Source organism: Fundulus heteroclitus, chromosome 21 (assembly GCF_011125445.2).
Source record: "Fundulus heteroclitus isolate FHET01 chromosome 21, MU-UCD_Fhet_4.1, whole genome shotgun sequence".
Taxonomy (NCBI): domain Eukaryota; kingdom Metazoa; phylum Chordata; class Actinopteri; order Cyprinodontiformes; family Fundulidae; genus Fundulus; species Fundulus heteroclitus.
This window is the reverse complement of record NC_046381.1, coordinates 35,755,023-35,777,804: the sequence shown is the minus strand read 5'-3', so window position 1 is coordinate 35,777,804 and position 22,782 is coordinate 35,755,023. Positions and strand designations below refer to the sequence as shown.

The 22,782-nt window shown below is 43.7% G+C and overlaps 1 protein-coding gene across 3 annotated transcripts in view; it reads left to right on the top strand.

The window, feature by feature from the left end:
• The window catches only part of LOC105935331 (guanine nucleotide exchange factor VAV3), a 114,785-nt gene extending 92,529 nt beyond the window's left edge, over nucleotides 1-22,256 (top strand). The window contains exons 20-28 of one of the 3 annotated variants that reach the window (XM_036125069.1): nucleotides 2,211-2,341; nucleotides 4,783-4,848; nucleotides 6,137-6,171; nucleotides 7,585-7,701; nucleotides 9,411-9,498; nucleotides 9,712-9,841; nucleotides 14,959-15,039; nucleotides 16,566-16,717; nucleotides 18,885-22,256. In XM_036125069.1, the coding sequence (XP_035980962.1) occupies nucleotides 2,211-2,341; nucleotides 4,783-4,848; nucleotides 6,137-6,171; nucleotides 7,585-7,701; nucleotides 9,411-9,498; nucleotides 9,712-9,841; nucleotides 14,959-15,039; nucleotides 16,566-16,717; nucleotides 18,885-18,929 (845 nt within the window). In that variant the 3' untranslated portion in view covers nucleotides 18,930-22,256. Of the gene's footprint in view, nucleotides 1-2,210; nucleotides 2,342-4,782; nucleotides 4,849-6,136; nucleotides 6,172-7,584; nucleotides 7,702-9,410; nucleotides 9,499-9,711; nucleotides 9,842-14,958; nucleotides 15,046-16,565; nucleotides 16,718-18,884 lie in introns of all 3 variants that reach the window. The other 2 variants (XM_036125068.1, XM_036125070.1) reach the window with 2 other exon arrangements.
• The last annotated feature ends 526 nt before the right edge of the window (nucleotides 22,257-22,782 follow it).

Here is a 22,782-nt window from a genome sequence, read left to right as displayed (position 1 = left end):
ACATGTCGGGCTGCCAGCCACAGAGCCCCGGCTCTGGAACAGATGCCGAAAGAGAAGCAAAGCAGATATAGATGTATTAACTCACAGTACAATACTGCTCACTTCTCCTTTATTTTGCCTTCAGTTTTATGTTTTTCATCATGCCGTCACTCGTTTTGTTTTTCTTTCTCTTTTGTTTTGCCATATTTTGGCAATGCTAACCTCTGTCTCTCCAGGATGCAAATTTAAGATAAACAGAAATTCATTGCATTGTGCACATGGTGTATGAGGCTGGGATTTGTGTGTTTGGCCTGAGTGGGAGTTTCATAAAGGCAAACTGTAGCTTTTTGGTGGCAGAATTTAAATTCAGTCATTGCTTAACATAAAATAGAGGTCTCTGATGTAATTCCATGTAAAGAAAACCAGCTTTAATTAAGATTTTTAAATGTTGGAAAAGTTTGAACTTCTTTTTTTATCAAGTTAAACCTATGTTGTAAATGGAAAGAACTATATTTTTTTATGAATTTTATTAGACCTTCTTTCAGACGGCACTGCAAGGAGTCAGCAACATGGTGTTTGTCAGAAAGCAGAGCACACTCCTGCTTATCTATTATCTGAAAGCTGAACAGCCAGTCATGCACCATGGTGCACTGTGTCTTATCTTTAATATGCAGATAAAATTGTGGGTCCAGCTGACTTTTAAGGCCAGCAAACTGAAGAGCAAGAGTTTGACTGTGATTGCAGACAGGTGCACTCTCTCTTACGTTCCATCATTGTCATCAATCCTGGAAACAATCAATATTTTAATTAAGCAAATATATCCTAATACCTCTGCCGCACTATTTCACTTTAGCTTTCTTTATTTATCACAATACAAAGGACAAAAAGACAATAAGAAATAGGTTGCAAATTGCAGAGAGAGAGAGAGACAGAAAGCCCAAAGAGCCCATGCAAAAACTCTACCTAAATAGTAATTATATATTTAGATTAGAAAAATAATATCAATAATAACAGAATCATTAATAACAAAGGCTAGTTTATGTATTGTTTATTACTATATTGTATTTTCCTTTAATTTCAGAGGGGTAGAAAATACATTTGCTGTGATCTAATATCACCTTTTCTGCTTTTCTTAGACTACTTTCTGATACTACTTAGAGTTTTAGCTAAACCTGGCTGCCACAGAATATTATGACATGTTGGAAAGTTGCATGGCATCACTTAGTGCCAGGAGGTAGCCGGATTTCTTCTCTTTTTAGATGTTTTACCTCGCCTCCAAAAGGTTTGTGTGTTGAAAATAGGTTGGAAGTGTCAGGTTTATAAGTTGTATTGAGAAGAACCTCATTGGTGGAGTCACTAATGGGACCATTAAGGCAGGTAACCCTGTCCCCCATTCACTGTTTCGGCCATCGCCACTTCATGATCTAAATAAGTCAATCAAAGGTGCCAACATGTAGCTGGTTCTGTATGAATAGTTTGTGTCAAAGTATGAACGGTTCAGTTGTAACAGCACTGACGGATAATCGTGTTAACCTTACGCTACGGAGACACTCAGCACCGATAGACTCAGTCACCTCAGCATGCCAAATGCTTGAAGTGGCTCCAGCAACCAGGGAGATGTAATTATGCTCATTTAGCTGATAATTCTTTAAAGCTTGGGGCCACTCATAGACTTTGTGTGGACCATTAAACTGTGCTGATGAGGCGAACTTTCTTATTGAAAAAACAACAGAGGAAACGACAAAAAACCTTGATGGGATGTCGTTTCTTCGGGTTTAAACCCCCATAAAATGTGTTTTAGATATAAGATAAGTTATCCTATATGGTCCCACGATGGGGAAGACAGTGGTAACGACAGAGCTTCAGAATGACGCTCATGCACTCTTAGACACGGGTTTGGAGGCACATGCATATGTAAAGAGATGCTTCACGGAGAAGTCAGGAAAATCTAGATCTCTTTCGTCATCAGCTCACACTCTGGCTTCAGTGTTAAGGAACAACAAGGATGATCTCACTGATTTCACGGTGCTTAAAGCTACTGATTGAAACAATCCTAAATTGCCCTTTACGTATCATTTCATTAATATTAGCCAAAGATGCAGTTTTCTTCCCAAATCCAGCTTCCATTTACGTCGATCAAACTTGACAACAAGGTCTGTCTGTGTCTCTCACTCTTGCTGTCTGGATAAAATAAATGTCCCAAAGAGTAGCAAATTCTCTTTATTTTGCAGGTCTGCCCAAGATGCTGGTCATCAGGAACTACTTTGGCGTGCCGAGCCCCGCTTCTGGTCCGCCACTCACCATCCAGACCGGAGACATCATTGAATTATTATGCGCCGACCTGCACAGCCACTGGTGGCAGGTCAGACATCTCTCTCGTCTCTCGATGGCTCATTTTACAAGACCTGAATAAAAAAAAGCCTAATTTTCTCCTCCGTCAGTCAAGTGAACCTCCGTTCCCAGATAGCGTCTAATAGATTTGATAATACATGGTCTGTACTTGTCTGTAAAGCAGGAATTCGTCAGCGTTTTACATATGGAATCTGTTAAAGGAATATTTGTATGGACTGGAATAAATTCACCGTTTCATAAAAAGCGATGACATCTTCAAATCAATCCCTCTACGTCCTCTCGCTGAAGAGGCTCGGCGCATTTTGACACTTTCTGCTAACAAGCCGCAAATGGAAATGATTTTCCAAAGGCACAGTTGTTGCACCGGCAGACAATTGAAACGCACAACGCAGCACTTCTCAGCAGGAAGTTAGATTCCCAGACGCTGGATATGTTTATTTTTTTGCTCACACGTACTATTACGCGAAGACAAATGTCGTTTGAACTTCCCTAGAACTGGCAAGATGAGCTCCTTCCTGGGAATTTTCTTGCGTAGCAGTCACCGACCCATAATAACTAGACGACCCGGTGGCTGGAAATGCAGCTTTTTGGCATGGCTTGGGATTGCATCATATTGCGAAATCCAGATAAATCTATATAGGAAATACACAATTTCAGTTAACTGGGTGTAAAAGTTTCAACTATCATATTTTTGACTTGTAATTTTATTTTGTTCAGCAGCAACTATCAGTTTTTTATTTGGATAGTCCTGATGATTCTCAGGCTTGTAGCGAGCATGCAGAGCGTCACGCAGGCCTGATAAGATGTCCTCAGGTTGCACGGCTAGAAAAGGAGGCCAACCAGATAGGCTTAGCTGCCAGTGTGCCTTCAGGAGCATGCATGCTTCTGGACTGCTCTTAAAAAAAAACATTTGTTCCTGCAGCACATAATATAAGCTCGGCTGCATTACTTAAGCCTAGACAAATGTAAAATGTCTACATTTATTTGGGCAATGTAGTCACCAGGAAGCTGATATGAAGACCTATAGCATTGCTTTGCAGCCTTTAGAGTAAATAGGAAAAGCCTTGAAGCTTTCATTTACAGTCAAAAAAGCCTGAAATGTGCAAAATATACACAAGCAAAGGACAAAGACTCCATATGTTTGTCTCCAAAAAGTCTTTAGCATTCCTGAACTCCAGAAATGAATGCACCTCCATGTGCAGGTTTCGTTCATTAGCCTGCATGAATAGCTTCAGGTCACAGGTCCAACGGCCCAGCTTGGGTCGCAGCCGAAATGATTCAGTGTAACAGAAAATTCTCTACCGGTATTTCCCAGGATCAATCTTTGCAGCTGCATGGGTGGTTTACAAATTAAGACCCTTGCAAGAAAATCCAATAGCTGCAAATAGAGCAAATGTCCCAATAGCTTTAGCGTATTCTAGGTTCTCCCGTTTATGAACAAGGCCAGTATAAATATTTGTCCACATTACACCGTACTAATTAATTGGCCGGATATTTGTCTTACATCACAGCATTATTGTTTACTCCATATTGTCTCAGTGCCCATTGAGGAGAAAACAGTTTAGCTCATTTAGGTCTGCAGCTTTAAATTTCCACACACCTAAAGATTTCTTTCTTTTCCAAATAGAGGATAATTAGAAAATATCATTCAGTGAATTATTATTTTACTCTCTGAGTATAAACTGGAAGTGCATTTTGCAGTACCATTTTCTCATTATACAGTTGACATCCATTCATCAGCATGAATGGCGTATTGTTTTTTCCAGGTTGGAAAAATTATACAACAACGGCTTAAACATCAAACCCGTTTGAGAATTTGTGGACGTTGTTTAACATAAAGCCCATGACATAAAAACAAGGTATTTAAATAAACTGAACTATGCCAGGATCTTTCTGATGGCCACACTTCCTTGTGGGTTGTTGAGGTTTAACTTGCTGAGGATACTGTAACCACATGTATGCGCATATTTGCACCTGTACGTAATGTTGAGGCTGTTTGGATTACAGAAAAGCCAGAATGAGTTCAATCTTGTGCTTCAATGGTGCGTTTGTCAGAATAATTCAAGTGTTATGTTGTAAATTCCTAATTTACCTGAAACAAGAGCATTTTCGACTGCATGTAAACTTTTCACAGGGATGTTTAATTTCCTGTATTTCTCAGTTAACAGAAGAAAAACAATCTACCCCAACTTTCTGTCTGTCACAGGAAGCAGATTCCTATATAAATAAAACTGTTGTTTTTGTCTCTCTACACGGGGCATAAATCAGAGCGTTTACACCCAGGGAGGAACAAAAAAAAAAACCTCTTCCTCTTCCTCTTCTCCTGTCAGGTGCTATTTCCACAACAGCTAACTGCTGCCATATATCGGCGCTGCCGCCTAATTGTTCCTGAGTTATGGAGACACACTCCAGCCAGATGTATGTAACACAATTATCTCCGTGTGGTTTCAGGGCCGGATCCTGTCGACGAAAGAGGCTGGCTTCTTTCCAAGCGACGCCGTGCGGCCGTGTCCGTGTGTAAGCAGCTTTCACTTCCATTCCTGCCTGTAGCAGCAGCTCCCGTATCGGCCCACTGTTGTTGGGCTTGCTGAGATGATGCCCACTGGGTGTTACTGTTTCCAGGACAATGATAGGCATGTTTTACCGGGATGTGATGACATTCAGTGGTGTGACCAAAAATGAGGATATTTGGAGATAGGAATATTTATTACCAGTTTAAAAACAAGTAAAACAGGTAAACAACACTATAAATGCAATAAAACTTGCTAGTTCTGACGAGCAATAGGCCACCCCTCACAATCATCCCAGCTTAAAACGGCTAAAATCGCACATTTAAACATTGTTGCTTTGCATTTTAAAGGAGGTTTGCCCGGTTCAAACCACAGATATTGAGTTTGTTGGCTCCTGACAGTCAAAGTGTGAATGAGGACCACAGGGAGTACCAAAGAGCTGTCTCAGGCCTTCTAGAAGAACATTCTAGCAGCTTATGAGTCAAGTGAAGGATTTAAAGAGCTCTCAAAAGAAAACAGCTACGCTTTGGTGCAGTAAACGGTCTACAAATGGAGGACTTTCAAAAGAGCTGTCCACATGGCCAGGTCTGGCTGTCCAAGTAAGTTTACCCTGAGGGCAGACTGCAAGATGCTAACAGAGGTCTCCACAAAAGCCCTAAGATGTCATCATGGGATGTACAACTGCCTCTTGCTACTGCTGTGAAAGTCATGGGCAATCAGACGACACAAGTTTACCTTTTACAGCTAGAAACCTTTTCTCTTTCTAATGAGTAAAACAAGGTCGTTTATTGATGTGTAAATGCGATTAAATCACCTTCTCTCCCAGAGATGAAGACATTAGATTAGACATCAAAATGGGAACATTTCTTAATAAAGAAGTGAATATAAAGGGTAAGGGGGTCCTAATATTTTCACATGACTGCAAAAGATAAAACCAACTTTTAAGACACAGTTTTTAGTGAAAGTAAGGTATTTCTTCCCTTACATGAATGCCTTACACTGCAGTTGCCTGTTTTGTGTTCGTCACAAATGAACTGCTACCTTCCATTGGCTGAAATTCAGACTTTCAGGTTGCATCAGAAATGATGAGGTCTGCTCTAGATTACAATATCTTATCACCGTATCTGTGTGCTGTAAAGATAAGAGGGTTGTTAAGCTGTCTTACTTACAGTAGAATATCAACCTTAAAATTGTGCTGCAGAACTGGCGCCAACTCTATCATTTTATCGGTGCGAAGGGCTGACTATGTCGGGTAAATAACACGCTAATGTCTCTTCTTTTCCTCCTTGCTGCAGGTGCCGAAGCCGGTCGATTACTCCTCACAGCTGTGGTGAGTTTACAAATAGTTGCCAAAGCTTTGGCTTCTGAAACATAAATGCAACTGCAGAACAAAGCATTTTGAATGCAGATGTGCAAAGGCCTCATTTGGCTGAAAGGATTTGCAATTTTAAATTTCTATTTTACTCTGATCATATCAACTTTGCCATTTTACCTGGAGTGCCAGTGAATTTACCAGCTACGATGCACAAAGCCTTGCAAAAATATGACTTTTTCACATTTTGTCATGTTGCATTGACAGACTTTAACGTGGCTTAAAATGATTTTGCATAACATACCAACATCACGTAATCCCCCCCCCCCCCTTTTGAATATAAATCTGAAAAGTGTGGCTTGCAAACGCATTCAATCACTTTTACTCTGATGCAGATGAATAGAATCCAGTTAACTGTCTTCAGAAGTCGCTTAATTAGTAAATAGGCTCCACTTATGGAAAGACAATTAGGTTGAAAAGCAAAAACGCAGAACTCTCCGAGCTGATTGGGCGAAGCAACGCGTAGTGCCCGCCTACCAAAGTTTTGGTTTTAGCCAATCACGGCGTCAAATTAAAATGTAAGCATGTAAACAAGTTAAGCTAGTCAAAGCTACGTGTGCGTCCTCCTGCGGTGCCATGTTTATGTTGATTCGACTGTGGGCTCGGCAGCCCTTGTTTTCGCCACACGAGTATGTCCTGCCTTAAACCACAATAGCACAACGTGATTGGACCGAACCGTTTTCAAGATGGATTCTCGTGTGTTTGTAAACCCACAAATACGGCGAGAATTCCTCTTGCTGGCAAGGTTAATAAAGAGGATAATAGAGGACACAAGAAACGTGTGCTTGAAGGCGCTCTGGTTGGATGAGAATATCATTGAATCAAAGTTTGAAGATGTTATGTGTGGCTTAAAACCAACACCCTCATCATACCATCCCCATTGTGAAAAACGGTGGGGGCAACATCTTGATGCGGGAATGCTTTTGTTCAGCAGGGACAGGTAAGTTGCTCAAGGTTGATAGGGACATCACTCCAAAAAACACAAGACTAGGGCGGAGTTTCACCTTCAAGCAAAGTAACGGCAGTAGATCTACAGCCAGAGCTACATTGCAATGGTTTAGATCCAAGCATGTCATGTCTCAGAATGGATCGTCTAAACTTTAGTGTAATTGAGAATCCGTGGCTAGACTCAAGACAAACGCTTTCCATCTAGTCAGACTGAGCTTGAGCTGTTTGGCAAAGGAGGAAATGCGCAAAACCAGTGCAAACCCCAACAGACGCTGAGGTTTGTGGTTGTAACCTAATAAAATGTGAAGAAGTTAAAACAACACGAGGCACTGAATGTACGGTTTTCAGCGGCGTTACGAAGATAGGCAGTGGTCGCAGTGCTCTCTGAATGATGAGGTTTTCCTTTCTGTTTCACTGTTCTAGGTTTGCAGGCCCAATGGAGAGGTTTCAGGCTGAAGCAGAACTCCTCAACAGGGTCAACAGCACCTATTTGGTCCGCCATCGCAGCAAAGAGTTCACAGAGTACGCCATCAGCATAAAGTAAGTCTGCAACCAGGTCATGCTTCACTGTATCCTGTGCTGACTGCAGGTTTGTTTCAGACATCATAGATTATCTCAGATCTCTGTGGTTATTCACTGGGCACGCTGCTGACGATAAGCTTAGTTTAGCCAGGGAACAGCCAACCTGTCTTCATACAGATTATTAGTGTCTCTTTTTTTGTTTTTTACCGCTGCTACATGACAGTTTCCCTGCATCTCTGTGGCTGCACTGTTTTTTATCCAGACCACAGTATTGACCAGATGTAGCTTCCACCTACGCTACAGAACCCGACAGACTAATTTGTACCTTTTGCTAGAAGGGCAATGTGCCGATCCCGTTGCTGCGGTTAACCACAGAGAAGCAGCCTCACTAAGGTCAAACGTGATCATCACATCAGGCCCACAGAAACAGTCTTTGTGGTTTTTAATTAAAAGCATACTGACACTGTAGTCTCAGCGGTGATGAACACAACAAGCTTTGTTTTTTTTGGACCTCAATCTTTAGAGCCTGGAACTGTGCAAAACAACTTTTCCCCTTTTAGTTTTGTTTTTCTCTGAAAACAAAGTCTCTAACAAAGGAGACAGATGTCTCTCGCGGAGTAGTGCTTTAAAGTGGATTTTCTGATCTTTTTTTTTTTTCATGTCACGCGTCTGCTGAAGTTTTAATTGTTAAAGGACTTATCAAGGTTATTCCAACCAGCAAGTAAAAAGGGAAGTTAGAAAATGCATTTACTCTCTACTGCGCCGCCTGTTAACCTTGCACCCGCTTCTTAATGGTGCTCAAACGGCTGACTGGACTCCAGTTCTGGTTAAATAAGGCGCTTAAAATCAAAAGCAAATACAGACATGGTTAAAGGGCAGAATTATCTTACTTCTGGAAAACTTAAAAAAGCTGTACTCGTATGCATTTCATTCTTTAAAGTTACACTTATCCAGTGCTTTGTATTGCCCTATCACACAAAATCCCAAAAAAACAAGTTTGTGGTTGCAACATGATAAAATATAAAATAGTCCAGGGGTGTGATTACATTCAACGTAATGCTACCACTTTCCAAAGATTTTTATACTGGAATACAGTTTAATATTATACTCATACTCATCTATTAGATCTTCAGGAACTGGATCATTGTTCTGGTGATGCTTCTACAGCCATCGTGCCCACCATTGTTGTTCAGGCCTTGACTTGCTGAGAATTGAATCTTGTTTCCTTCGAGGCCTCATGAGAGTCGATCCGAGCCCGCAAGTTATTGGACTTCAGCCTAATTCATGCATCACCTCGGTATAAAGCCTCTGCATAAAAGACTACAGATTACAGAGGCTCGCCTCTAATACAGTCCTCCAACTAAATGACGTGGATTCCTCAACAAAATCGTGCGATTAAAATCAAACTGCGGTCTGCGTTTTCTTACAAAACCACACTGTGGATGACAGATGTCCTATATTTGCACACACCTTGGCAAACGTTTCTACTCCCCCATCAGCCAGACTGTTAATGCAAAACGTAGAGACGTGACTCGGGGAAGCATTCACACACTCGCGTGCACTCCGGCTCCTCAGCACCCATCATTCTCCTGGTGGCACAAACCTCCGGGACCCTGCGCATTAGAGGAATGGCCCAAGCCCTCCACAAGGGCCAGAGGCCGGGCCACCGATCGATGGGGGTGATCAGAGAGGGAAATTACACTCATAACTTATTCAATGGCCCACAGGTACAACGGCGACGTGAAGCACATAAAGATCCTGACCAAGGAGGGCTGCTACTACATTGCCGAGAACAAGAAGTTCAGGAGCATATTAGTGAGTGTTTTCCATCCGGTTTCCCTTTTTTTTTTTTTTACTAACTTCACCTTATTGTTTGTGTAATAAAGTGTCAACGACTGATTTTATTTATTACAAAAGTAGCCCTACTTAGAGACGTGTATGCTGAGCTTGCTCGTACAGTGAAAAAAAGCAAAAATGTCTGCCCTCCGTGTGTATTTAAACGTGACTGTGTGTGACTTCTGCGTAAAGGAGCTGATCGAGTACTACAAACACCACTCTTTGAGAGAAGGCTTTAAGAGTCTGGACACCACCCTGCAGTTCCCTTACCGGGAACCGGAGAACGCAGCGGTGCACCGCTTCAACCGACCGGGCAGCAACAGTGAGTACGACACACAAGTAGGCCGGTGTGGGAGTCTTGACGGGGTGCTAACGGCTTACGGTATTATGGCATCAAAGCCAAGAGTTATTTATTAAAATATTACAAGTGTTCTTTACGTAAGAGAAATACAGGACGGCCAAATGTATCTCTTAACAAGGGGAGGAGTTCAGTCCAATCCAGCTGACCGACAGCTCACAGGTCGGTTAGTGGTTAATGTCGGTACGATTAAACACCAGGAGGCTGTTTAATCGTACCGATACACCCGCTAACTCTCATAACAAACAGAGCAAGGGTTGCTGCCTGTCTTGTTTGATGCCAGAATTATGTCCAAACAGCCAACTTTCCCTTTTCTGCACTTTAGCTCGGCTTTTACACACCTTTACGCAAGAAGCGGCACAGGGGAACGATTTAATAGATTGATCTTTTTAAAACCCTGATATACCTCAATGGAAAGGACCGGTTCACATATGCCTTCAAATGATCTAAATGGTGATTGGAAGCATCATCTTCATGTCAAAAGACTGAAATTACAAACATAGACCCTGTTAGGTTCAGGTCCATACATTGTTAGTGAGAAACAATACATGCCGTGGATCCCTTTAATCACCTGCCGTCAAAGTAAGGGTATTAAAGGGAACAGCCTCTAGAGGAAGTAAGAACAGGTACCCTAGTGATACGTTATCTCCAGATAGCTCTGACTCTTAAACGCTGCTTTAATTCAGACGGGACCATCTTGGCTGCTTCTAAAGAGCCGCGCAGCGATTCGCTGCTGCCGACAGCTCGGCTTCCTGTGATGTTAATGGGTTTTGACTCGCTGTCAGGCGGCGGTTGGAGAATTCCCCGAGCATGGTATTAGATTTGATAACACTCCCTGGCTGATTAGTGAAGATCAAATCAATTAGAGTTTCATGGGAGCGGGATCATCTCAATAAATTAACATTTATAACCTAACTTGAAGTGTAGATTCCGTCACGTGATATATGCAACTATTTGAACCCATCATATTGTTGTATTTTAGTCTGGAAATATGTCAAAAGCTTTACACTGCGTTGCATTTGCGAGTCTTTATACGCCTTGAACATTTTCGCACTTTGTCACATTACGGCCACACACTTCACTGATTTTTATTGCTATTTTATGTGATAGTTCAACACACCCTAGTGCATTGTGAAGAGTGGTGGGTATTGGTATTCAGCTCGTCCGTGTCAGCGCTTTGTAAAGTCGTGCTTTGCTGCTTCTAGTCTGTTGGGGTAAATCTCTACCAGCTTTGCACTTCTGGAAACTAAGTAGCTCAGTCAGATTGGATGAAGAGTATCTCTGCAGAGAAAATTCTGGCTCTTGCCACATATTCTCCATTGTAGGGACCAGTCCATACTAACACATGAATACGCCTTGATATAAACCCTTCTCTTGTAGCTCTGCTGCATGTTTAGGGTCTAGTTTTCCCGGAAATAGAACCGCCACCCCTGTCTCTTCTTCCTGGCTCGCTCCATCTATCCTATTGACTCTGAGCTGTTTCCTTTATTTGCTGAAGGAACACATGCCCGCAGACTAATGCTGCCACCGCCGTGTTTCACAGTCAGAATGGTGTGACTTTCCACCACACATGGTCTTTTGCATTTGGGGCAGACATTTTAGTTTTGGACAGCACACGTGTCCATTGTGCAGCCTTGTGGCAAACTTTAAAGTGAACTTCTTCCTTCTTGTCAGTCTTCCATGAAGTCAAGGTTTGCGGATTACGCGACTAATAGTCGTCCCACCTGGGCTGTGGATCTCTGCCACGCCTGTGATTGATATTCTCCTAGTCCAGTTAGTTCAGGTGCACGGCCATATTTTCATAGGCTGTGCCGTACTGTTTTCTTTTTGGATGATAGATTGAACTGTACGATGTTCAAAGCTTGAGATTTTTTTTTCAAACTAACCCTGCTTTAAAGTTCTCTAACGACTTTGTCCAGGACCTGTCTGCGGCGTTCCTTAAGCTGTTCACTAATGTTCTCGAACGCATCACCATTTTCACATTTTCTTTATAAAAAGTTCACTTTACAGTTAGCATAACTGAGTCACGCACTACGTTGCTCTGTGGCATAAAGTCCCAACAAAACCCTGTGAAGTTTGTGAATGTCGTGATCTAAGACGACGTGAAGAAGCTCGGTGGTTCTGGATATTTTCGTGCGACTCTGTGGGAAGCACTGAAGTGGTGTCGGTAAAGTTCACGAACCAGCCGATTGTTCGACAAACACAGTTTTACTCTCAGCATCGCTGTCGGCTCCAGCGGCGGTTCTGTCTGTAAGTCGCTGAGCCGATGATTTAAGGAGCTGGCTTTCCTGTCTTTTCCACCTTCGTGAGAAAGAACAGTTTGTTCTTCCGCGCGGGAACCCGCCGGCACCTCCAAACGAAGCGAGCGCTTCAGATGCTTCAAACTGTACCAAAACACAACAAAACACTGTTGCTTATTTATGCATTCAGCTGCCGTAACCCCGCCACTGTGTCATTACTGCCGCTAACCCGATTTCTCTGAGCATCCGGCTTTTATTCATGGAGGCTGAATGAAAGGAGGCACCGGTTCTGATGTGGGAGTTAACAGGTGTAGCTTGTGTGTTAGCTTGATCGCAGCTTTTTAATGAGATCATGTTTGGAAGCGAATACATTCTCAGACTTTCACCTGAGGAGTGATTATAGACAAAATAAAGCACATTATGCTGCGTCGAATGGCAAGGAGCGATGTCTTAGGGATGTTTTCTGAATCAATCACGTTTGTTCTCTGTCTCATTAGCTGGGATGAAGGTTTCTGGACGGAAAAGGACAGAAATGCCAGCAGTTAGCCAAAGAACAGAGAGCAGCTTGCCTTATCAAAGCATACTGTTACCATGTTCCCCTCACACAAGCTGGGAAACGCCGTCGGACCCGTTTTGTGGGCTGCCCATCAGTGGGTAATGAAAAATCTGACATCACAATGAGCGGTAAATAAGATTCCATCTAAAGCCCGCGTGCCGCCGCGCGCGTTTGTGGCCGATGGTGTTTGGGCCATCGGAGCCGTGAACAGATTGCTGCTGGGTTTCCTCGCTTCAATCTCGGCTTCAAAGCGCCAGTCGAGGCAGCTCCGGTCCAGACTTGTTTTGTTCTGCCGAGGTCCTCTGTCTTACAAGGCAGCCCGCTCCTGGAGTGCAGAATTCATTTCCTCTCTTTCACATTTAAATGACTTCTGTTTCTGATTGCCATCGTTCCCAGCGCGCTGCTGGAGGACTCCTAATTAACGCTCGCGCGTTCTCCGGCGCTCTTTGGACAGCTTTCGGCGAGCGACAACTGATTGATAACGTGATAGCGGCAGTGTTAACTGAGAACATAAACAAACATGCAGCCATGGAGTGGTTTCAGCTCGCAGTCTGTGTGGGGGGACTCTTGGCTCATGATTGGATTCCTGCACTCATCTTCAGTCTCTCACCAAACGATGCGCTGCATATGTGTGTGTGTGTGTGTGTGAGTGTGTGTGTGTGGGTGAGGGCTCAGCAGTCACACAAATCAGATTGTTCAAAAATAAAGCATGCGAAATTCAGCTGGCGTCTCGGCGGCTGTGCGATCCCTCTTCATATTGCCCGTACCCTGGAACCATTAGGGCTTGCTGAGCTGTCTCTAAGCGTCTTGATTAGAATTCATTTTAAAAACCGCCAGAGCCCTGCTCTCCTTACAGCATATCAATAACTTGGACCAGTTAACTCGCCTATTGGATTGTTCCAAGTGGAACATTTTTCACAAAGTTGGGGCGTTTATCTGCCGCGGCGGGAATTAGAGTTTTACACGGCGAAGATAAACCACGTTGGGTGGAGTTTAGGGACGACAAGCAGACAGACGGCATTAAAATATTATCTCCAATTGGGATCGTCTGCAGGTTAAACATCCCGCGTTATTTGTCCAAATGGTTTGACGCAGGACAAGTCGGATCTAAACTGGGACCCAGCCCGGTCCTACATTCAGACCATATGTGCGATTTAGATTATCACACAAGATGTAATATCATAATTTTTTCTGCAATGTTGTAAAACATCATAAAAACTCATCAAATTCCTCAATATGCCCAAATGTCTAGTTTGGTTAATTTTATCATACAATGCCATTGGTTTGCTTTTTTTTAATGTTCTGGTGGTTTATAATTTGTAGTTCAACCAGAGGAAACTGAGTTTGATTATGGTGTAGAGTGTCATGCTAAAATGACCGATTTAAAGTGACAAATTATATGTAATTTGCTTAGCAGTAAGCTAAGTAAGCTTTTATGCTCATGTGTTTTTGAAATCATAAAGACCTTAAAGGTCTTACGTCTAAATGACCACGACTTGCAAAAACCCTCAAACTTTGGCAGATCGGAGATTTTTAACTGACCTCCGATTTCACCAAAGGTAATCTTCTAAAGGCCACTGGATTTCGATTTGAAATCCGGGTTTATCAAAATGGTTTATGGTCTCGCAACGTTTCCCAGGGGCTTCAGAAGTGAAACCGGCCCACAGATCGTCAGGCGTTGTACGATAAATCGGGTATAAAAGTGGATGAACTGCAGCAACACAAGCTCAGCGGGGAACAGCCTTTGAACCTTGACACTGCGGAGGATTCACACTGGTGGACTTCATCAACAGTTTGCCTTTGTTCACTGGACCTGATTATTCAGCGGCTGTCGTGAAAATGCAACATGATCTCCTGTTGGAACAGAAAAAGTTGCTGATGGGGTAAAAATCGGCTACAAAAAGCCGTGAAGGTGGGAGAAGCTTAAAGGGGAAAGCATAAACGTACTTGCCGAACAATACAACGTCCAGCGTTTGGGTTCCGCATGCTTGACTGAGGGTTAGATGGCTAATTAGAGCAAAACGAGGGTGCAAAGTGTGACGGGCATGGACTGATCAGGATCATGGGTGGAGGAGGTGCTGCGGAGACAGGGCAGCACTCTGCTGTTGCTCCTCGGCCCTTTAATGTTTAGCAAGCTGGCATCTGAGACAGAAAACTTCAGGTTTGCAATATTTTGAACACATGTTTCATTTTTCTCCTTTGCTTCTCTTTCCCTCTGCCACCCCTCACCTCCCCTCCCCCACATCTGTGCGCCCCCCCTCCCACCCTGCCCCGCCCCGCCATAGCTCCATTGCTCTGCGGCCTCTCTCTCGTAACGCCTGCCGGCTACAGCTTTGTGCCTCCTTCCTCTGCTCCCTTCTGGTCAGGTACAGGTACAGCCTCCCTCCATCTCCCGTTCCTCCTAATGCCGACGGCTACTTAGCATGCTGGCCGCGCCTCCGCGTCATCACACCGGTCTCAGCTTTTTTTTTTACGTCCCTCCATCCAAGCCTCCCATTGCACCATTTCACCGTCGCGCGTGCACATTTGTCACCCCCGCGTGGAGGAAACCTCGTGTTTGACTCCTGCATGTACAGTATGTGTGCTTTGAGGGTCCGTGGGTTTGCTTTTGCACGTTCTGTTGCCGTCGGGGGGGGGGGGAAAAGAAAAAAAAGTGGCGTGCGAGGCATTTCTTTGAGCTTTATGTGGCTGTGTGTGATGTGTGCGCCTGTGGGTCTGTCCGTCAAAGAAAGGGTGGAAAGTGTCCGAAAACACAGAGCTCCTCTATATTAGATATTCCCTCCCCACGGCCAGGTTGTAGAGGTCTGACATTCCATTTCAACTTGTCAGCTTAGCCCGGGCCGAGCGGGCCGTCTGGACGGGAAAGGGGGGGCGTCAGGGTGGGATGGAGCCATGGTAACCGGCTCCACCTGCTCCACATCTCGTCTCCTGCACTGTTTTCCCCTCAGCAGGAGACGTTTAATCTCTCGCGCACACGTACAGGTGTCAGAGCGCTGCAGCTGGTCTACTGCTGAAAAAAACTAATTAAAAGTCAGAAATACAGAGAAATAAAGAGGTTATTTATCTCCGATATCATGTATTGATTTACCTATAATTAATGTGTAAGTCACCATCATTAATATCTAATTAGTCAGGTAAACCCCCCTCCATAGGTTAATGTTATTATTTGTTTGGATGTACTGTAGCCTTTGTTTGTCTACATTTATAAAATTGTAAGTTTATACTTTTCCAACTGGAGGAAATTCCAAAAAAAAAGTAAAAAAACAAAGCAACTGGACTTGTTTTCCGTAGTTGACGATGTTTCGCTTCCTCTCCAGGAAGCTTTCTCAATTCAAAAAGTCTTCGGTTGAATTTGCATGTGATCTAAGCCATTACAAGGCCTTTGTTAGGCAGCAGTATAAAGCTTGTTACTCCACATTACTCCAGACTTTTTGAATTGAGAAAGCTTCCTGGAGAGGAAGCGAAACGTCTTCAACCACGGAAAACAAGTCCAGATGCTTTGTTTTTTACCCTTTTTTGGAATGACAATGACCTGGATGATTCAGAATCTTCACCAGCAACTGGAGGAAAATAAATCCCATGTGGATTTTTTTTAAATCAAAATCACTAACGCCATGATAACTTTTTGAATACATTATTCTGCTGCAGCAAAATATTAATTTAAAGGTTTGATTCTAAGCAACTTACCCATCGTTACCAGGGGTGGCAGTAAATATAGAGGGAGCTGGGAGGCGTTTCCTTTTATCTTTTCAAATTCACTCAAGGCGTTTTATGTCAAGTTTGTCTCCAGCCCTGCGTCTACATCAGTGAGGTTGTCAGTATGTGTTTGTTCGTAGCCGACCTGTAAGTGTCCGGCCATTTTGAAACGCCGTTTTTTTTATGTCCCCCCCAGTGCTGACGCCCAAAGTGATCGGCGTGGCCATAGCGCGTTACGACTTCAGCTCGAGAGACACCCGCGAGCTGTCGCTGCAGGAGGGAGACGTGGTGAAGATCTACACAAAGTCCGGCGCCAACGGCTGGTGGCGGGGCGAGGTCAACGGCCGGGTGAGTGTGGCAATCAGGGGAGAAGGGACTTAGCCTGTGGCAGCAGGTTCACGCCTTTTGTTTTCGTTTATTGGATTCAACATTTTAACTATGAATCTAATTTAAATAATGAACTAAAATGTTTGTGGGTTTCACAATAGGGTTTACGGTTGGCTAACCCTTTATTCCAGCACTGACTTTAATGAAGATTCTGTGAACATTTCACTTTTCTGAGGACCCAGAACCCACTTCCTTGTGGTCTGCATGGCTCATTCTTCAGTGCGTTGTTATTCGGGCTTAAATCCATAAATGCCAGTGCCAACAGCGCTCTCCAGCCTAACAGCACAGACGTTACTGAGAGACTTCAGGCTCAGAATACGTAAAAACCCACAATGCGTGCTGACTCCCACTGACGTGCTGCATTTCAGCTTGGAGAGCCTCGAAGGGTGCTGTGTTTCTGTTTTTTTTTTCTCCCCCTGCTCAGCCAGATGTAAGCGTTTATGATGCTCCAGTGGAAACCAAACAGTGAAGGGAATCTAAAGGAAGCGGTTTATGCCGATAAAGGCCCTGAAAAGCAGCTGGTTTAACTTGCTGTCCTTAACAGCCATTGTCATGTAAAACGTGTCGTATGCTTAGTATAACGCGTTAACGCATTCATAATTGACACACGCTACATAATAATCTCCTGAAGTGACGTAGGAACTGCACCAAGGAGAGTTTAACACACTTTCCCATCATGCTGCAGGTTGTCAGTCAGTCGGCATGCCATGCGTGTTAACATGGGTCGGGGAATTTAAACAGGGACTTCCCTTTGCATTCATGTGGTCGTGTTTTATTTTTGCAACCGTATGCTGATTTGAGTGGTGGTGCGTTATTTGAATGCGAAGATGGCAGCACCCGTGAAAAGCACAGAAAGTATAGAAAAATAAATTTTTACTCTATTTAGACGCGCGCAGGTACAAAATTACTAGTGATAATGCTTCAAGTTCGCCATTATATAGTGAATGAAAAAAGAAAACTTCCAGGGCTTTTGTTTGACTTTAAAGAGGTTTTTTTTTTATTTTATTTTATTTAACCTTTATTTAACCAGGAAGTCCCTTGAGATTAAGATCTCTTTTTCGAGGGAGACCTGGCCAAGACGGCACACCAGTTAAAATACAAACAGAAGTACAACATAGATAAAATCTCACATAGAGGAAAAGACAGTTCACATATTTTCTGTGGGATTAAACTAAATGATCAGATCAATAGAATTTTGTGGGACATTCAAAGGTAATCGGGGCTACACCATATCATTCGATGACACATCTGCCTTCAATGGCGATAATTAGTTGTGGTTTTTACACTATAACATTAATCATAGGATATAGAAATATCCATCTTTTAGTTAAGGTGCATCAAATCATGCTTAAAGTATGATCCCCCCCCCCCGTAAGGGATGGGTGAATGCAAAGGTCACATTTCATTGGTTTGTATAAAGTTGCAGCGACAAATAAAGATGAATATCATCCTGAACACACCGTCGCTATGGTGGGACATCGTGGTGTCAGCATCATGCTGCGGGATGATTTTCCGCAGCAGGAACTAGGAAGCTGGTCATAGTTGATGTGAAGATGGGCCATGTATCATTTCCATTGTGTTCCTTCATTATTTTCTACATTGCCAATCTTTAGCAAGGCCCTGTATGTGCAGTATGTTATAGATAATTGTCAGGGAAGCGGTTTCATGAAATAACATCAACGTTTTGGCTCTCGCACCATTGTTGAAAGCCTGTTGACTTTTAAAGCATTCCCTGCACCAGAATAAACATTCAAAATGCAGCAGAGGATCTTAGAAATAAGTTGTTGCTTCTCATCTCAGAAAAATGACTTTCAGCCCCTATTAAAGCATGATATTCTGTATCTTTGACAGCGGCAGGACTGCTAATATCTCTCCGCAAAATGGACTTTTGATCGTTCGATTTTCGCCATTCTCAGATATCTGCGTCCCCGGGCAGCCTCCGTTGGCCGCTTCTGGGTTTCATTTAAATTAACGTCACAAAACATCAGCACCTGATAGATATCAGCCTGTTGGCATGCTGCTCTGCTTACTGCGGCGATGTTGAAGCTGGGCGAAATGATGAGGATTTTCACTCCAATCATCTCCACTCAGATCCCATCACTTATTCTCATTGCTCTGTCTCCCTCAGGTCGGCTGGTTTCCGTCCACGTACGTGGAGGAGGGTGAGGAGTGAGCGGCCCGGAGTGGGAAGACGAGTAGGATTAAAGAAGAGCGGCGGTGGCGGCGGGGCCGAGCGGCGCGGCCCCTTGAATCTCCTGCTGCCTGAAACGGTCCCGGCAGCCTTCGGCCGAGAGAAAGGGCTCCAGTCGGCTGCGGAGGCAAACAAGCCCCATCCTTTCCGGTGGCTAAGCAGCTCCACCGACAAGCAGCTTGACTGTCAGCGGGAAACGAGCTCGGCAGACACTCCCCCTCTCCCTCCTTTTTTTTTTTTTTTACTTCATCCATCCATCCATCTATCCATAATTTATCCCTCGCTTACTCTCTGCCCCCAGTCTGCCGCCGTCCCCTCCCCCCCCTGCTCCCCGCCCGCCAAGTCAGGCGGCACCAGAACTGTCACAAGTGAAGACTTGGATGCCACTCACGCACTCATCTATCTATCCTTTTATCATTATTTATCCATCTGTCCAAGCTCTCTGTGAGGAATTAAAGCAGGAGTCCCCCTACGTAAATTTTTTTTTTTTTTTTTTTTTTGCTTCCTCCTTTTCATTTTACTCTGGAGGGATTCCAGCCAGTGTTGACCTTGCTTGCTTCACAAATGCAGGTTGTTATTGATGACTCGGTGGCCCAGATTCACTGACACACACACACACACACACACACACACACACACACACACACCCCTCCCTCCTCCTTCATATCGCGATGGCAGCGTGGTCCCGCTCTTACTGGGGACGAGCAGAGAGCCGCAGCGAGGGGACGTTGTCGGATAGTGTCGCCGCGCAGCCGTCGTTCCCGTTTTCCTCTCGCTTCTTGCTGCATTTGCTCTCCGATCCTGGCCTCTCGTGTTTTTCCAGCTGTCCCGGACGTCAGCGATCCTCTGCTCTTACCGGTGGCAGCTCTGTCAACACGGGGATTTATCTTATTACAGGCGTTAGCGGCCAGAGCCGAGCCACCCGGAAGGGCCTCAGTAAGGAGTTGTTGCTCTGGGCTTATAGGGGCTTCAAAAGTTGTCACACCGCTTGAACTTTTTTACATTTGACAATTTTCTACAGTTTACACAGAGAAAGGTCTGAAAGTCAGAGCTGGATTTACCCCCCCTCTACTTAAATATTGCTATCAGCAGCTCCTTAATAGCCGTGCAGTGCTGAGGGAAGCATCCCCACAGCGTCATGCTGCCACCACCGTGTTTCACCACAGGGATTATGTTCTGAGTGACGAGTAGCTTTGGTTTTCTGCCACACAGTGTTATGCATGTTTGCCTGAAGGTTTTGGTCAGCTTTTGCTTTTATTTGACCAGAGCGTCTCCTTCCAGATTTCTGCTCTGGACTTTTTATGGCTGTATTTGAAAAACGGATTTGTTTTCTCCTAACTCTTCCCAACGGTTGGAGGCTGGACTTTCCATCCTCCTGTGGACAGAATCTGTTATCTAAACTCCTCCAGAGCTACCGTGGGCCTCTCTGCAGCCTGTCAGATTATTCTATGTCACACCTTATAGTTTTATTCAGGAGTCTGTGGTTGTTACACATGTAAGAGTTTAATAGGTGTGGATACTTTTGCACAGCGATGGGAATTCATCTGCGCACATTTGCCCGATCCTGTCCTGATTTATCTGTAGTATGAAAACGTATGAAGCCAAATTTGTGCTTTTCTTACATTTTTAACCTTGTTTATGATCATCTTGGAGGCCGAGTGGCAGACAAACCAGAGTCGACGAGAACACTACCTGGATTTCCTTTTTAATGTTTTATTTTGGTACCTTTTCATTGTTTTCACTCCGCCTCACAACTTTTGTGACACGCTTGGATCTTTTCGTTGTGCCTCCCACCAGCTCCACTTGAAGCTGTACATGAAGATGTACGGAGGTGCGTTTGAAGGCGACGCTAAGTTTCAGGGCTCAGACGGAAATTTAACCCGGATCAAGTCAGCTGTCATTTCGGAAAATCAGCCCCGAGGCGACCCTTCGATCCTCGGTTCCCACCCATCCCCCCGTCACGTCTTCATTGTGTCGATGCCAGCTCGTATTGTGCCACCGTTTCACTTAATGGTTTCGTGTTGTGGTGTTTTGTGGGCCTAATGGGTCCATTATGTGTGGAAGTCATGAATAACACCCTGCCACATCTGACACTCACTGCTTTTACCACGTTTTGTTCTCTCTCTTTTTTTTTTTTTTGTTCTCTGTCAAATTATTTAACCGCACGACGAAGAAATGTGTCAGGAAGGCGTCACATAAATGATTTTTTTTTTTTTTTTTTTTTTTAAATAACAACAGTGTCACTAAGTGACCACTAGATGGAAGCATCCTAAATGCTGCTCTGTCTGGAGATGACATCATGATTAGCAGGTGAAGCTGTGAGGCTTAGAGACGGAGGAAGCTTTTACACAGTAAAGGGATAGTTTTAATTGCTCGGCTTCAAGACATTTTGGCTTCAGGTTTCATTTTGAAATGTCTGCTGTTCCAGAAATTTAATGCAGATTATAAATCCTGAAAACCTTACTTTGATAGCTTCTCCGGGAAAGCTTTGGAAGACCTTCGCTGGCACCAGTGTGATAGATCGTGCCTCCCTCTCCCATCCTTGGGAACAACAGAGCTGGTTCTCTAATCGCAGACTCCAGTAATCCACTCCCGCTCCTCCTCCTCCTCTTCGTTGGCCTAGTTGAACTCTGACAGCAGGGCCGTTTAGAGCTGCGGGCCTTCCTCTCCTTCCCAACGCGACTTCCAGACTTTCTTCTTCTTCTTCTTTTTCTTTTTTGTTTGAGCGCAGGAGGGATTGGTGGACGGCTCAAGGGTATCTGTGATCTAATCATTACACCATCTCCTCACCTCAGCGACCCCGCTGCATTCATCTCTCTGTCGGCTGCCGCCCCTGTCTTACCGTGTCACCTCTCTATCTCTACTCCCCCCCCCCCTCTTTTCCTGTCTGTCTCCCATCCGATCGTTGTCTTCTCAGCTGTTCAGCTGCTGTACGCGAGGAGGGAAGAGGGGGGTGGGAGACATATCCACACACAAAGTGTTAACAAGTTTAACTTCACCTCAGATTATTTTTATGCCAGTCACCCCAACATGCAGAGATGATTTCTACATGCTGTCATTTCTTTCACCATCCGGCCTCTGTCTCGATGGAAGCTTGCGTTCAGCGGTCTGTGTGTCTGTGTTTTGTTATGCCAGTAAAGCCAAAGATGTATGCTGTATCTGCTGTCTCCTAACCACGGTACCCAACCACTGAGGCCTGACTCTAAAACGGTGCAATCCTAACTGTGTAGCGGAACCCTGTGATGTTGCTGTATCATACTGTAAATAATGTACATAGAGCGGAATAAAGATATACGCTGCTTCTTCTAATGGTCTGGATGCGTGATTTTCTTCTCTGTAGCAAATTAAATGAAATTATTTTCTTAGAATTAGGTCGGTACTGACATTAAGACCTGCCGGTATGTTGACAACATGTGCAGCAGAAGCCTGAATAGATTTCCACAAGCAACCTCCAAGGGACACATATTAGTTGTTAATATTATAGGGTAATAATAGAAAAAAACAATATTGAAGATCTTGTCAGCTGTAGACAGTTTTTGCCACATCAATTGAAAGTTAGACATCCTTGGCGAAAGTTTTATGTATATATATAAAGGAGATAATAGATATTAACAGATATATATATAATAGAACATTAATATCTGATATAATATATATATATATATATATATATTTATTTTTTATGATTAGTATCTATATCATGTATGTCTGTATTATGTATATGTATATATATATATATACAGTATGTGTGTATATATGTATATATATATATACATACATTATATATATATTAATGAAATGTAACAAATTCTTCGTTCATCTTAGACATCTTGTC